General features: G+C 34.6%; 1 protein-coding gene across 1 annotated transcript; it reads right to left on the bottom strand.

The window, feature by feature from the left end:
* Positions 1–569: 569 nt before the first annotated feature.
* LOC111878850 (ethylene-responsive transcription factor 3) lies at positions 570–2,856 on the bottom strand. Its single transcript, XM_023875337.3, has 2 exons — positions 1,776–2,856; positions 570–1,264 (listed from the first exon to the last, which is right to left on the bottom strand). The coding sequence occupies exon 1, from the start codon at positions 2,581–2,583 to the stop codon at positions 1,897–1,899; it is 687 nt and encodes a 228-aa protein (XP_023731105.1). The 5' UTR covers positions 2,584–2,856; the 3' UTR covers positions 570–1,264; positions 1,776–1,896.
* Positions 2,857–15,749: the final 12,893 nt, after the last annotated feature.

A 15,749-nucleotide genomic window follows, 5' to 3' on the forward strand; every position in this document is an offset into this window, starting at 1 on the left:
GAAGTGACTATGAAGACGGGTGAAGACGAGGAATAAGTATCAAGAAGTTGACCGTTCTTTTCCCTTTTTCCCTTTGTATAGTTGATAACAATAAAAACATATTTAATTTTCAATTTTAAAAAATACAACCTACAACGGTAAATATCATCTATTTTCTATACATTTGGCACTACAAAAACACACAACTTTCTTTATATTTACAACTTTTTTATATTGTCTTATTTCTTGTTCAATCTATGGATCCAATTACACACAACTTCTTTAGGATTTAAATTTATGTGTTTTTAATTAATGGAATGTGTTTTTAATTAATGTAAAATGTTTATTTGTGTTTTAAATTATTTTTTATTTAATCTAATGACAAAAAAAAATAATAAAAAGATAAAAATTATGAAATAGTAACCATTGACATTACGCTGAATTAACAACGCTTTTCTAGTAAATTTGTGATATTTCATTAGTCTTGTATAAGAGAGTGTTGTGTTGAGTTGTCTTGACATTGGAGTCTCCTCACGACTTTTATATAGGTGGAGTGCTTAGAACATGATGATGATAATTCGTACATTGGATTATTTTTTTTTTTTTTTTTTTGTAGCTTTCGTTATTAGAGTTTTAGTATGAGTTTATGTAAAATGTGGATTTTTTTCAATTTGGGCAATCTTGTGAAACCACATACATCCATTGATCACTCTTCACCGATTCAGGTGCTTGTGCTCATCACTAGGCAATCCAAATCCTTTGCTGACTACCCGCACCCCACATTTCTATGCTCTATGCATTTCCATCATCTTGCAGGATGGAAACTTACATTTTAATGTCACAAGAAATATTTGCTCTTGGATGTTTACGTTTTAATGTTTCACCAAAATTCTAAAGATGACTAGCTATCAAAATCAAACTACACTTGGGTTGTTGAAAACGTATACGTAATGCAAATGACTTACGTATTTGGCTTTCACAAACAAAGTTCGAATCCAAGAAAAAGATTCGATGTAACCTAGACTTGTGGAATAATATTGTTCAAACGGAATTAATTTTTTTTAAAATACAATAGCTCTTATAAAATGAAACATTATGTACAACGATTATAAAATCAAGATAAAACGATGACAAAATGTTTCAAGTTTTTTAAAGTATAACCTTCTGTCATAAACAAAAATTTACTATTTTATAAACCAACCAGAGTTATTACATAGTTACATACACTGAACTAAAGCATACTCCCGACAAATGAAGCAGGAGATTAGGTCTAGAACATGGAGCCCTGCAACATTGTGGAAGAAAATAATTACTAACCCACCAACCACCGTCACCTCCACCACCGCCACCGCCTGTCGTACTTCATGGCGGTGGTTGAAGGGGAAGATGCACAAGTCTTGCGTTATACGGAAACAAATTAAGTAGATTTTAAAATTTGCAAATAGAAACAAAAAAAATTAGAACAACACATCAACGATTAATCCACAGATCAAACAACTGCTGCTCCATTGAAGAGATAACAGAGGGAATCAACAACAGAAATGTGGAACTGTGTGTATTTTATTTATAATTTTATACAGAAGAAGCTAAATGAGAGATCATGAGGTTAGAACAAAACTCAAGATCTAGATAGTGAAAATTACATATAAACTTTTATGATTCCTCGGGAAAATTACGACGATCGTACTCTAAGTTCGTAAGAGGTTGAAGCATAAATCGCGTAGTGGCCTCAAATTACACTAATCTACACATACCAACATCAATCTAAACAAATCAAGATTTTTTTGGGAATTTACCAGAAATTTTCATCTTCGAATTCCCCACGGATGATGATTTTCTTGGGAAAAAAAACAAGAAATTTGCAGACGAGATCGAGAAAGCAGGGTGCGCATATTGGTCATCGATGTCGGAGAAACTTTATAGGCAAAGCGCGGTGACGAATAAGTCATCGGCATCGGCGTCGGCTTCGTCAATTGGGTTAGAGGAAAATCCGATGTCATCCAACGGCGGAGGAAGGTTGAGATCGAAAGGTAAGGGTTTACGGGAAGATGATGAGAGATCGGCGTCGCAGTAATATCCATCGACCACCGAAGACGACGAATCACAATTACTATGGCAATCGTCGTCGTCGTGAGGAGGTGCTGCCGGCGGTTTTAATCGTTGGTGGGTTCTTACACGCGGTGGATTTGACGGGCGAGGTCCACTCGTCGACTCGACGGTGCTGCTCAGATTGCTCGTCGTCGGCCGAGACTGGTTATTGAAATCCTGAAATTCATAGAAACCCCGTTGGTGGTGCTGATCATCGGTTACGTGCTCGGCGGTTTCGTCTGATACCGGAAAATTGGTTTTGGCCTTGGGACCACGGAGGGACCGGGCTGCAGCGTCGTAGGCACGAGCGGCGTCCTCCGCGGAGTCGAAGGTGCCTAGCCAAACACGAGCTTTCTTCCATGGGTCACGGATCTCGGCGGCGAACCTACCCCATGGTCTCTTTCGAACACCACGGTAGCGAGGTTCGTTGTCCTCTTGTTGTTGAGTCCCCACCATCTGCCTCGATCCGATCGCTTCTCCGGCGGCGGCGGCCTTCGCTCTGCTGCCTCGTGCCATGTCCGATAGCTTTTCCGGGGATTGAAGATAGTCGGAGACGATAACCGATCTTTCAAAATATAATCTTGGATTTTTTTTTGGGTTATTTTATCACCACCTCCTTCGATTCAAACTTTTAATCTTTTAGCAAATCCATTGAGTTTTTCAAGATTTCTTGATTTTCCGGTCACTTTCTCTCTCTTCAATTACCTTATCTTTTGTTTCTCTCTCTAGATTTTCTTCTTCTCTATCTCCGCAACGGAGAAAAGGATCCGGCATATTCGCTTGCTATCATGTGTTCCATGAATAGATATATCTGTCTGTCCGGTATATAGGAATAGACAATAATACCCTTCGTATATTTTATTATTTTCCTGTTTTTCTTACTTGATATTTTACTTCTGGTGGGGTTAAGATCGTAATTGTAAGGTTTTTATGAATTTGCAGGCCTTTCTTTTGCTTTTTCAAGTTTGTAAATTGTGAGAAAAGAGCCCTCGTGCTTATAATTTTTGACTTTTTGCAAGTTAAGACATATTCAATTCACCCATAGATCTCCTGCTCAATTTTATAAATATTTACTTTTAATCAAGGAAAATTTACTAATATAACACAATTTAATTTTGATTGAAAAAAGTAATCTAAAAGAATTGTTTTTAACAAAAATAACACTTGCTTCGCAATAGATATTCTAGATGAAAATAACATTTTTTCTGGAAATATATATATATATATATATATATATATATATATATATATATATATATATATATATATATATATATATATATATATTTCGGACCAGCATTCCGAATTCTTGACAAAAATTTCGAATTCCAAAAAATACACTCCAAAATCAGACATTTTATTAAAAGAAACGGTGACATTAAATACATCAAAATGACATTTCAGATATTAGTGAAGATATTTCTTTCAAAAAAAATTGGAAAAAAACCAAAAAACAATTTCGAAATTTGAAGATCAAACCCGAAATAGAGCGTTCAGAATGGAACATTCTTTGGGAAAAAAAATAAGAACTTCAGAATATGAACATGTTGGATCTATATATGCTCAATAATCATTATAATATTTGTTAATAACATATGATCTTATAAGGTTATATATTTATCAACTTTGCACTTATTGAATATTTATTAAGTATTTGATTATTAATAAATAAATTCAAGTATTGTATTTAATTAGAGAATAATTATTGTTTTATGAATATAATAACAAAAGAGATAACAAATTAATTATTATATCATATAAGTAGGTGTAAGACTCATGTATTACATAGGTTTATATATATATATATATATATATATATATATATATATATATATATATATATATATATATATATATATATATATGCCTAAATATTTAAGAACTTTGAATTATAAGAAAATAAGAAAATAATGAATTATTAAAATTGATTTTTCTTTTAAATTTAAATAAATAAACAAAATAAACTAATGAGTTTTAATTTGAGAATTTTGAAATAAGAAAGTAAGTCCATTAATGAAATTGATACTCATTTATTATTATATTTATTGTAATTATTACATTAAAGTATTATGTAGAATTTATTAAAATAGAAAAACCATAAAATGATATGTGGAAAATAAATTAATTCAAAATAACCACAATATGACATTTGGCAAATTGAATAAGAGAGTGACATGTGGCAAAAAAAACCTTCATTTATTAGAGTTGATATGATTTAATAAGTCATGTATAATGTTTTAGACACATTTGATTTCATTCGACTTAACTTAACTAGCTAGATTTATCTAGTTCGGAAAACTAGTAAAAGATCTTTTTCCTGTTTTTCTAAGCATGGGCCGAAAATCATCATGGATATGAGAGGTTGCTTGTCAACCTCTCTCTTTCATTATCCATGCCTCTGGCTAGCCATTACTTTATATTATATTAAGGTATGGGTATTAGATCTTCGATGTAAATAGTAATGCTTGCAAAAACTCTAGTCTTTTTCCCTTGGTTTTCTCTCTAAAAATTGTAACCCTCTCTAATCCTCCTCTCTTGCTTTCTTTTGAAGAGTGTTGCAGGTCCTGGTGGTTATTTATGTTTATCCTTTAGTGCTTAATTGTGTTAAGGAATTAAGGTTTAAAAAGTACTTCACAAAAGAGGGGAATGAGCATTTCAAAGTGTCTTACTCTTGATGGTGAATACATTATATAGAAACTCTCTCTTGAATTTTTGCTATCATCATCAACTTTCCAATTCCAAGTGGGATCAAAGGCTTCAAATGTTATCTCCTTAACTTCTTATGGTTGTTATTATCTTTATAGTTCATGTATTTGGATCCTCTTGTTGATTTTGTTAAAATGATCTAAAAATAAACTAGTTATTTTAAAAGTCTTTCATTTTCCGTTAAAATTGTTTTTATAAAAAATATCGTTTTTAGATTATCAAAACCCTTCAGTGGTATCAAAGTCTTTAAGTGTTTGATAACCTTTGGTTTTAGAAAATATGTTAGGTATTTCTTTTGGCAAAAAAATCACCAAATATATTTTCTATGGAACTTATTGTTTTTATAATAGTTATTTTTATGCAACCAATTTTTTATGCATTTGGTTGTATAAAGTTGCCTTCAAAAAACGAAGTGTTTTGCTTGTATATTTGATATATTGTTATTGTACATAAACAAGACATTAGGACCATTTTGTTATGTGGGTTGATATTTATTTATTCATAAGATGTAATAAATAAATAAGTATTTTTTATTTGTTTATTTATATGTAATAAATTAGTTAGACTAGTTGTATTCTTTTTTTTTCAAATGTAACAAGTTGAAGAAATTACCATTTTGAAGATGACATAAGCACTTGAGACTATAATCCTAACCTTGAGCTTCTATTCTTGTTTTTTGGGCTTAATTATAATGTTAATGGTTTAAGTGTAACAACCTCTACAACACATGGAACCTTGAAGTTCTTTTTTCAAGCAAGAGTTGTTTTGGCAAGTAGGAGCTTGAAAACCCTTTAGAAGTGTCTCTTATGTCCCTTAGGAATGTCCTAATAATTCTTGTGTTGGCTCACAAAAATGGATGAAAATCTTTTCATATTTAAGCTAACATCTCAAAGTAAGAATCTTCTTTCTTATAAGATAACTACATTGTGTGATTTTCTTAAATTAAGATGACTTTTGTATTGTTTTTCTACAAAGCTAGTGGGAGCGTAATAACATTCCTAGTCTTATATGTATTCAACATACTAACTCTTAGAACTAAGACCTACTTAAATAGATCATGTCAACGTAAAAGATTAAGTAGCATTACATTAATTGTCAAAGATCTTAAAGAGTGTAAGGTATAAGACTCTGAGAGAGATTATCTTGTCAATACCACATAACATGATCTTGAGCAAGCCTCAAACTCCTAGTACAATGGTTGAAGTAGATGATATGATTGTATTCCATATGTCGTTGCAACTGGATTCATCCTTATATTATGTTGTGCACGAAGAACTAGAGAAATATTCTTGATCTGCAGAGTACTTGAAAGAAAGATATGTTTAAACCGTTACACATATGCTAAACTTCCAAATAGATTGAGATGATCCTCAATTACAATCGGATGTATCCTTATTATGAACGAAGAGAAAGTTACATGGATAGGAGTTCCATGCAGATTTTAATTACAATTACACTTCAGAGTTAGAATACATTATTGTTCGAGAAACCACATGATAGGTTTTATAGGTTACAAAATTATGTGGCGGAAAAACTTTACCCTAAGTTCACATGAAACCTATTGGATCTAAGTTTTCTCTATTGATTGCAACAAACAATAGAACATCAAGAACCCTAGGAGTGGCCTACTAAGTTTGAAATTCATAAAGGGTTTTATAGTTTACATACCTCTTGATTATTGTAGTAAATAATCAAATACTTCCTTGTTGAACAAGCTTCAGAAAACAAGCACTAGAAATCCTGTGTCTCTAATGATTTGTACCCAAACCTTAGCAATAGAAGACTTGAGAGGAGAGAGGTTGGAATTTTCGGCTGTAAGGCTCTTAGAGAAGGGATGGACAAAAATAATGAACCCATAAGGGGTTTATATATATGAGTAAGGAGTCTAGGACAAGGCAGGTTTTCTTGGATAACCCTTATCCATTTTCTTGCTCCCTAAGGTTTCCTAAAGCTTCCAAGATGTCCCAGGAACCTACAAAATTGTCCCCCTCATGTGGGAAGGTTCTGAAATCCTTCAATGCTCATTTTTTTAACATTGTCACCTTTAGTCCCTATACTTTTGATGAATGTAATTAATCTCAAAATTAACTCTAATTAATTTCTCATTAATTATTAATTAAATATTACTATTTATAATTAATATATTATTCTCATAATATATTGATAAATTATTTATTGCTATTTATTTATCTTATAATAAATCAATAAATCGACCGCTTTCCCTAAAAAGTCATTCTGTCAATTACTAGATTTGAGGGCAACCCAAAAGGACTCTGATTTTAATTCAAGTATATATCAATTTAGTTACTGGATTAAACACATAATCCAATAGTCTCCCACTTGGATAAGTCTACATCTACAATTGCCATTATAACTTCTAAATCAAACAACAAAGGGTGCTTTCCAAAGCAACTCTAGACTTTGATTTGATCAAATATATGTCCTAAGATAAGTGATCAAATAATCATTCGTTCTTCAAGATATCGTATGGACATGATACATGGATTAGAATCAATCTCATAGTCCAAGATTCTATTTCGCGATTTCTTGATTTATGACGACTGAATTCAGACTAATAATTGAACCCATCAATTCAATTTGGGCTCGACCAAGTACTTCAAATATTGAAAACAAATCATCGAGGGGCCCAAATATTTCATTTTTCCTATTAGCGCAAAAGGAACAAATAACCTTCGAATTATATGCTTGTAACTTTTACTTACAAAATCATGCATGACATCACGTTACAGATGCATTTTTGTAATACCAATGCACAACTAAGTTGTAAATTACAACTCATATATATATATATATATATATATATATATATATATATATATATATATATATATATATATGTTTTAAGAATAAAAGATATTATCGTCTCACAAGTACTCATGATAGAATCCATGAAGTAATTCTCTGAGCGTGGGTTTATCTAATACTTAAAATCTCCATTATCTAAGCACTCATGAATATTGTAGCAACCATTGCAATATCTAATCTCCATAGACAATCTACAATTCAGTTCATGATAGCCTTAATTCACTACTTGCTTCCAAAAGTATGAGCGACTGTGGAATTTCAAATAATCAAATCATTCATGAAGTAAAACATGCAAAATGAAACACAATGATAAACTAATTAACTATGGTCTCAAAACTATTGAATATAAATAATCTCTATTATTTAATTACCATAATAATTATGAATTTATTCATTGTATAATGTTTCGAGTAATCATCTAGTCACTTAAATTAAACATCAGTCATGCCATGTTATGAACATGCATACTATGCCTCTATATGGTCCTTCCTTTGTGAACAGATCAACTGGATATTATTCCAATAATGCTCATTTCATAATTCCAAATTCTTATCACTATCCAATATGTGATGGAATTCCAAATTAACATGCATTAAAATTTTGTGATATCAAGATTCCAAAGTCTCAAAGACTGAGTCTTTGATATTATAGAATATCTCACTCAAATTTTGTTACTAGAAACAATTCCATGGTAATGAAAGTTCTAATTTAAGGTACACTCCTTGAACACTTCTCTTGCATTAAAGTTTCCAACTCACATGTAAACTTTTCAACCATCTCCTATTATGAAAACATTTCCATATTTTCATATGACCACCAATTCTGATCAAGAATCATCTCAATCCATAATCATGTCACTATCGTTTGTCCAAATTAATATCATACTTTTAACTTTCCACAAGCAACCAGTATTTTGGTACAGCCTTAGAATGTTCTTGACAGTTGTTTAATAACTTTAGTCACACAAAATTCTAGTCCTTTTTCTCACAATCCTCCGAGCATTTGAAAAAATAGAATAAGTGAATATTATGGCATATGTAATCGATCCTACATCTGAAGCATGCATTCAGTGTACAGTGACGAGAATATAGATAGGGAAAGTCTAGACATGTAATCCTCCTTGTTATTTCAAAAGTTATATGACAGTTCTAATACCGTAATTAAACGTTTAGAAACATAAACACATAAAATTTCCTAATTCCTAGGCTAGCAATATACCTTAAATTTTACCTAATAATATCATCCTAGATAAGCAGCCCTAAGGCATGCTATAGCATAACTCATTTAACACATAAAAGCAAATTAGGCATCTAATCCTAAAGTAAGCTAGTGTTAGTGTCAATTTATGTGTACTACCTAAAATATAATAGACAATCATCTCACAATCATTGCTAAGAATTATAAGTTTAAGTCTAGAAATCCTATAAATTCCTAGTTCGCTTAAACTAATGCTCTTATACCAAGTGTGACATCCTCATTTTTACGAACAGAAGATACTGATTTGATCGTGCTTATTAAATCAGAGTATCCTTTAAAAAGATTTACATTACGGAATTTGTCCCAAAAGTATGGTAATAATACATTTCCAAGAAATGTATTTTATTTATAAAACTCAATATGTCATTGTCAATACAAGAAACATAAGCATAAACGAAGACTTACAACATCTCTTTATACTAATACTCTATATCTCCTTTGAATCCCTCGGCAGATACCTATATCATCATGTATAATTACCTATGATACAATAAACTGAGTGGTTCAAGTTGGGAAACCTCGTGAGTATATTGGGTTTTCAACCCACAATAATATAATTTTATCTCTTTAAATAATTCACACCAAACAGTTAACCCGATTACTTATTCTCATTACTTTCTTTCTTTTCTCTCTTTCTCTCTCTCTCTCTCTCTCTCTCGGGTTATACCATAAGGTTTATGCGTTGATAAGGTAAACAAGTAAAAATAGAGAACTCAAATGAATCCACAATCTATACTCTCGGCTTGTGTGATTTTATGAACACCTACAGATTGCAAGTATGATAGTGTTCCAGTAGACTGTCTACAATAGTTCGTGTTCGCCATCAATACTTTTCTTGATGATCGATCTATATTGGGCATGGTCTCTTTGCCCTATCTTTGGCATGGTCTCTCACCACTAATCTATATCTGATATGGTTTCTCACCATTATCTCTTTTCTTACAACATCCGAAAAATTTCAACAAATTTAAACCTTCCAAAAGGGACCCATTAATTAATAAAAGTGTTTACAAACCATTATTTCCAAAACGTTGTTTAAAATCAAAGTCTCCTAAGATCTAATCAGTTTTAAAATCAAGGATGTGTACGGTCACGCCTTCACCTTGACACGGTTCACTAAAGTACTTGAAACTATAAACCAAAACTGTAAGTATGAAACTTAGTGAGTTCCCCCAAAATGCCACCACACAAACATATAATATACAAACAAGCATGCTCAAATGGTCTTGGTTGGCCAAATCAGCCTCGGGATGGAATAACAGGCATGTCTACGATGGGCTTAATCATCCTTGGGATGGAATACCCTCGTATCATAACCATGTTGGTCCAATCAACCATCAGGTTGGAATACCAAACATGTCGAGTCCAATCAACCATCGGGTTGGAATACCCCAGGCCTATTGACTGATGCACAAAGCAGTCCAGTCTCACCATATACCATACAATCATGTTGGGTCCAATCAACCATCGGTTTGGAATTCCAAATATACAACGGGTCCAATCATCCTCGACATGGAATACCCTCAGGCCCAATCAACCATCGGGTTGGAACGCCCCCGTTCTGTTGGCTCATGCACATAACAATGAAACCTCAACCACCAACCAACATATAACCAGTCAATAGACAACCGGACAGATCTACAGATCACTAAGCATAGTATCATCCTATATACAAAGATACCGATCTAACAGATCACTACAACACAATAGCATACTATCACATAACAGGATATCTAATCTAATGGGTCGGCCTTGGTGCCTTCGACCCGTAAGTACAGTGAGGAGGACTCACCTCTCAATCTAGATAATAGCTTATGAGGTCCCAACTCTGAATCTCGGCACCAACCGACACCTATCCCTCCAAGTGACCAATCACAATCAAAATCCTAAAATACCTAAAATACCCTTAGGTCAAACTTGGTCAAAGTCCATAAGTCAACTGAGTCAACCCAGCCGAGTCAACCCAACCGAGATAGCATAACCGAATCAACTCAGGTTGCGTACGCGGGGTGTACACGAAGGTACGTTGGGCGTACACGCAACCTCGCACGTTGACCACCATGGGGGTGGTTAGCCTCGTACGAGGGCGTACTCCGAGTATGCGGGGCGTACTCCCAAAAGATTCAAAAACCAATAAGTGCTTAGTAGCTTAAGCACTCACTACCATTTCTCATATCCATGGCTAAAATACCCTCAAGAGTCATAAATTTTCCAACTTTATGATTTTGTATGGCCATTAAGATCTTAACTCCACTTCTTAATCCATTAAGACCTTCTAAATGATGCATAGAGCAAAACCAACCACTTGAATTCCATTTTTATGACTCAAGACCCTTCCAAGGGTCTCAAAGGACAACTCAATGGGTCAAGAACATGCTTTGTTCAAGAATCAACATGTTGGGACCAAAAAGAGACTTAAAAGAGCAAAAACCTAGATTTACAAGATGGAGTGGAAATGATGCAAGCTTTATACCTTTTTTATGTTGCAAACAAGCTATAAATCTCATATCTACAATGTACTCGACTCCAAGGTCTTCACACCAACTTCTTCTTTCTTCAAAATCACACCAAACTCTCTTAAGGCTCAGAAATTGGCTTCCTTTTTGCTCTAGGGTTGCTTGAGGGTCGAAATCTTTGAAAGATATTGGATAAGAATAGGGTTTATGTCCATAAAGATGCTTAAATATGAGCTAAAGCCCTAGAATTAGGGTTTACATGCTTCCTACGTACCCCTCGTGTACGAAGTGTGCACCCAGCACACTAAGGCACGCCTTAGTATGCTTAGTGTACACACATGTATGAACGGCGTACTCGCCCGTTCTCAACTTTTACCAAAATGCCACTAAAGGCCCCATTTTCCATTCTTTCATAACTTAGGGACCAAAAATTCAATACATATCAATATAAGGATCAACAATGGATGTGTTTCAAAACCATATGTTACAATTCTCCCCCACTTGGATTAGACTTTGTCCTCGAAGTCTGTTGTAGTAAATACCCAAGGTAGTGTTCCCACATCTACACCTCGGTTCACTCAGATGGTCCTCCCCTAGGACTCGATCAGAAATAAAGGTCGGCTTATTTAGGCGGCTGCCTACCCATACAATCCTTGACTTGCTAACTTTCATTACTGGAGAAACCATCACCACCTTCTCACAATTTGGACATCCGCTACCTCTGTAAGTCCGTAATTTGCCTGTGTATCAGTCAGATCCGTTTGATGGTGCGGAATCCCAATCAAACGGATGATGTCAGATCAAATAGAAGAGAAGGAGAAGAAGAATAATATGAATCTTTGTATGTATTGATATGAATGAAGATCCGGATACAAAGGATTCACACACACAATTTCTCTCTCTGTTTCTCTCTGGCCGTAAACTACTTCTAGTTCATCAATCATCAATCTCTACTCCTCACCCTAACACCTCTATTTATACATGTTGGATATGGGCCGGAAACAAATGGGACGTAAATGAGTTTACGGCCGTAAGGTGTTTACGGCCGTAAACTCAGCCGTAAACTAGACCGAAAACTCCACAATTATTACACAAAAATACAATGCCCAGAAAAGTAAAGTATAAACCATATTTTGACCCAACAATCTCCCCCTTGGTTTATAGCTTTCTTTTCTTAATTGACCCAACAAGCTCCCCCTAAAAAGTAGCTGGCTCTTCTTGTCAATCTTCAATGAAAGCTTGGCTTCAGCTTTAACCTTCGATTTCTTCACAGCATCAGGATGAACATATGAATCTTCAAAGAATGACTTCATCTTGAGCACTTGAGGTTTCTTCAGAATTTGGCATTGAACGCACATTGGGTGAGGAGGCTTGACGTACTGATTCTTGAAAGATGGCGCTTTCAGCTTGAGAATCTTCAGAGAGAACATCAGAGAGAACAAATCTTCTAGATCACTTCAGCAGGTACAACAATAGCAGCAGACTGATTGAAGAGGCTTCAATGCAATCTGTCACATATTCTTCAATTTCAGCTTCACCTTGCTTCTGGGGTTGAAGGATTGAATTTTGAAAGAATAATCTTCATTTCTTGCTCCTTCGAATGAGAATTCTTCGATGCTCACGGATGAGGCTTTGGCTCAGAAATCTTCAACACAAACTCCATGAGTTTTATCTATACCTGAAATCACTATTCAAGACAAAACAAAACTAAAAGAAAACTTAGCACACAAATTAAAACGGAAACAAAATATTTTTGGATTTTTTTTATTTTTCTGAACAATAAATAAAACAGAAATAACACTATTTTTGGATTTTTTTAATTTTTCTGATTTTTTTTTTTATTTTTAATTTTTAATTCTCCCCTAATATTTAAATTAGAAGAAACTATAATAAATTTAACAAAAATAAAAATGATATATAACTTTAAGAGTGATTTGGGATCAAAGTTTTTAGACAGCCTTTATCCACTTGTCGGTACCTTCCATATTCACATTTTTGTCTGGTCGATCGTCGGTATTATTGTCCACTTAAACACGAATTTTTTTTGACTTATTTAGGACATACTATTTGATACAAGACAAGGTGAACTTAAGTTCCTAAAAATTATATCTGATCCTAATTCCTTAGATACTATATCTTAAGGACCATTCATCAGACGACGACCAGGGATATTGTTGTCCACCTAAATTGAGCAGCGAGATCTATAGACAATCTGTATGTGTTCAATTTTAAGTGTACTGGAACGTGTTTCCCGCTTCCTAATATGCCCCATCCATCAAGAACTTCCAGAGTACTCCTTACACTGGGTGAGCAGACAACCATTCAGAGAGAGAAGAGATTCAGAATTCTATTGCTAACTACTTCAGAGGGGTTGAGAAGAAGAAGGTTGCATATGCTGTGTACCAGGTCGGATTAGAAGTCGCGCAAAGGAGACAGCATATGGCTAACAGATGAGAAGTATTTCACACATACATTTCACACACACACACACACACACACATATATATATATATATATATATATATATATATATATATATATCCTGCAGAGAAAAAGAGTTGCATATGTTGTGTACCAGGTCGGATTATAAGTCACGCAAAGGAGACAACATATGACTAACAGACGGAAAGAAAGAAAATGATATTCTACATACCTAATTTATCGGAATTTACCAGTCGCCCCATCCAACCAGAATTAAGGACAGAATCCGCACATCGAGGAAAAGTTAAACCACGGTTCCAAGTACGGGTTCAATTAATGTGACGAGTAGATTCCCATATATATCTCCCTGCTCAACCTATCCGAGCGTCGTATTGTCAGGCTGAATGGATCTAACTAGGTCAAGATTTGTCAAGTCTATAAATTTCCTAAGTTCAAATCTCCCTAGTCAAGTCCATTTAAAATTTTTCGTGCCTACCGACGCATCAAGTCAGAGCATAGACCCTTCAACTTTGGGTACGTTACGCAGACTCAGATTGCCTGTTATCACTAGATAATATCACTTCCCAAAACATCTCCCTCAAACACAGACTCATAACAAATATATATATATATATATATATATATATATATATATATATATATATATATATATATTTGATTTTCTGATGTTTTTGGATTTTTTTTTAAAATTTTCTAATTTTTGTTTTGTTTTTATTTCTCCCCCTAAATTTGTGCATAGGAGAAAAACGAAAGTTAATGCGCAAATTTAAACTATCCTAGAACAAAAATTAGTCTTTAAAGCGAATCAGGTTAAGAGAAAAAAATTCAGGAGTTTAGAGAAGAAAACGCAAACCGTAATTCATTGATTGAATTTGCATCCAGAAGGTTTGAGAACAACACGCGTAATCTCAGAACAGATCCAAAATTTTTGCATGTCGTTATGTACTAACCCCATGAGTGATCTCTTCCTTTCTTCCTTGCCTGCAAAAGGACACATGCTCTCAAACGATGTTCTGAGTGTTGTACGGTTGAGAGATGTCCCCAATCATATGCCAGGAGCAGCCACTACCAACAAACCGAAGTCTGATGATATGCCTCCATAGCTGCTCCAGCACAGAGCGGGATCAGTTGGTCTTTGGAACCCAGTCCATTTTGAAACTGGGTCGACCTTTGTCATCGACGCACGATACTCTCTCCCATGACATATCCTGCTTGTCACAAACAGAAGATGTAGAAACGTTAGAAGCATTAGGAGATTTGGGAGACTGAGCCTTTGGAACCCATTTGTAGTTGGGTTTAACCCATTTCTTTTTCGATCCTATGGGTGGCTCAGTACTTGATTTGAATCTTGAAGCCGACTGCCGAGATGACTTTGACTTAACCAGTCTTGGCTTCACAGTAGTATCTCTTGAACTGGGCTTGTTGGCTGACATTTCCTTCTTGCCCTTGGGATTCGGATTCTTGGCCTTGGGAGTTGAATTCTTGGCCTTCTGCGCGTTCCAGTCGTCAATATCTGAACGTGGCCTTGAGGGGTATCTTTTGGAGTGTCTCCCTCTTGGCGCATTATGCCAGCCTTGCGCATAGTAAGGAACGTATGCGCGATTTGGACAATTTCGGGCAATGTGACCAGGTGTTCCACAGTGAAAACAAATCTTTTTCTTCACTGTGAAGTTGTTTCTTCCTGCCCCTGGTGGCGTATCCTTGCCTCGTTTCTTGTTGTTCTCACATGCACACTTGCGACAGGCACTCTGTTGCGCTGGAATTGGAGGCCTGTATTTCTCAACGACAGGTTTATCAGAAGCAGCTGAGTTCGAAGCAACAGATTTAGAGTTCAAGGAGTCATTGGTTTGTTCAGAAGAACTCTCCTTGTTCTCATCCTCTGCTACTTTACCTGCACATGTAGCAGAAACATCAATATTTTCAACATTGATAACTCCTCCTGACACAAATCCAGCTGGTTTTCCGTATTTAAGATGTGTCTCCCTGTTAATTTCT

This window comes from Lactuca sativa, chromosome 5 (assembly GCF_002870075.4).
Source record: "Lactuca sativa cultivar Salinas chromosome 5, Lsat_Salinas_v11, whole genome shotgun sequence".
NCBI lineage: Eukaryota > Viridiplantae > Streptophyta > Magnoliopsida > Asterales > Asteraceae > Lactuca > Lactuca sativa.

Excerpts from the sequence above, each read along its gene's own strand:
- LOC111878850 (XM_023875337.3), bottom strand. The coding sequence starts at position 2,583 with ATGGCACGAGGCAGCAGAGCGAAGGCCGCCGCCGCCGGAGAAGCGATC.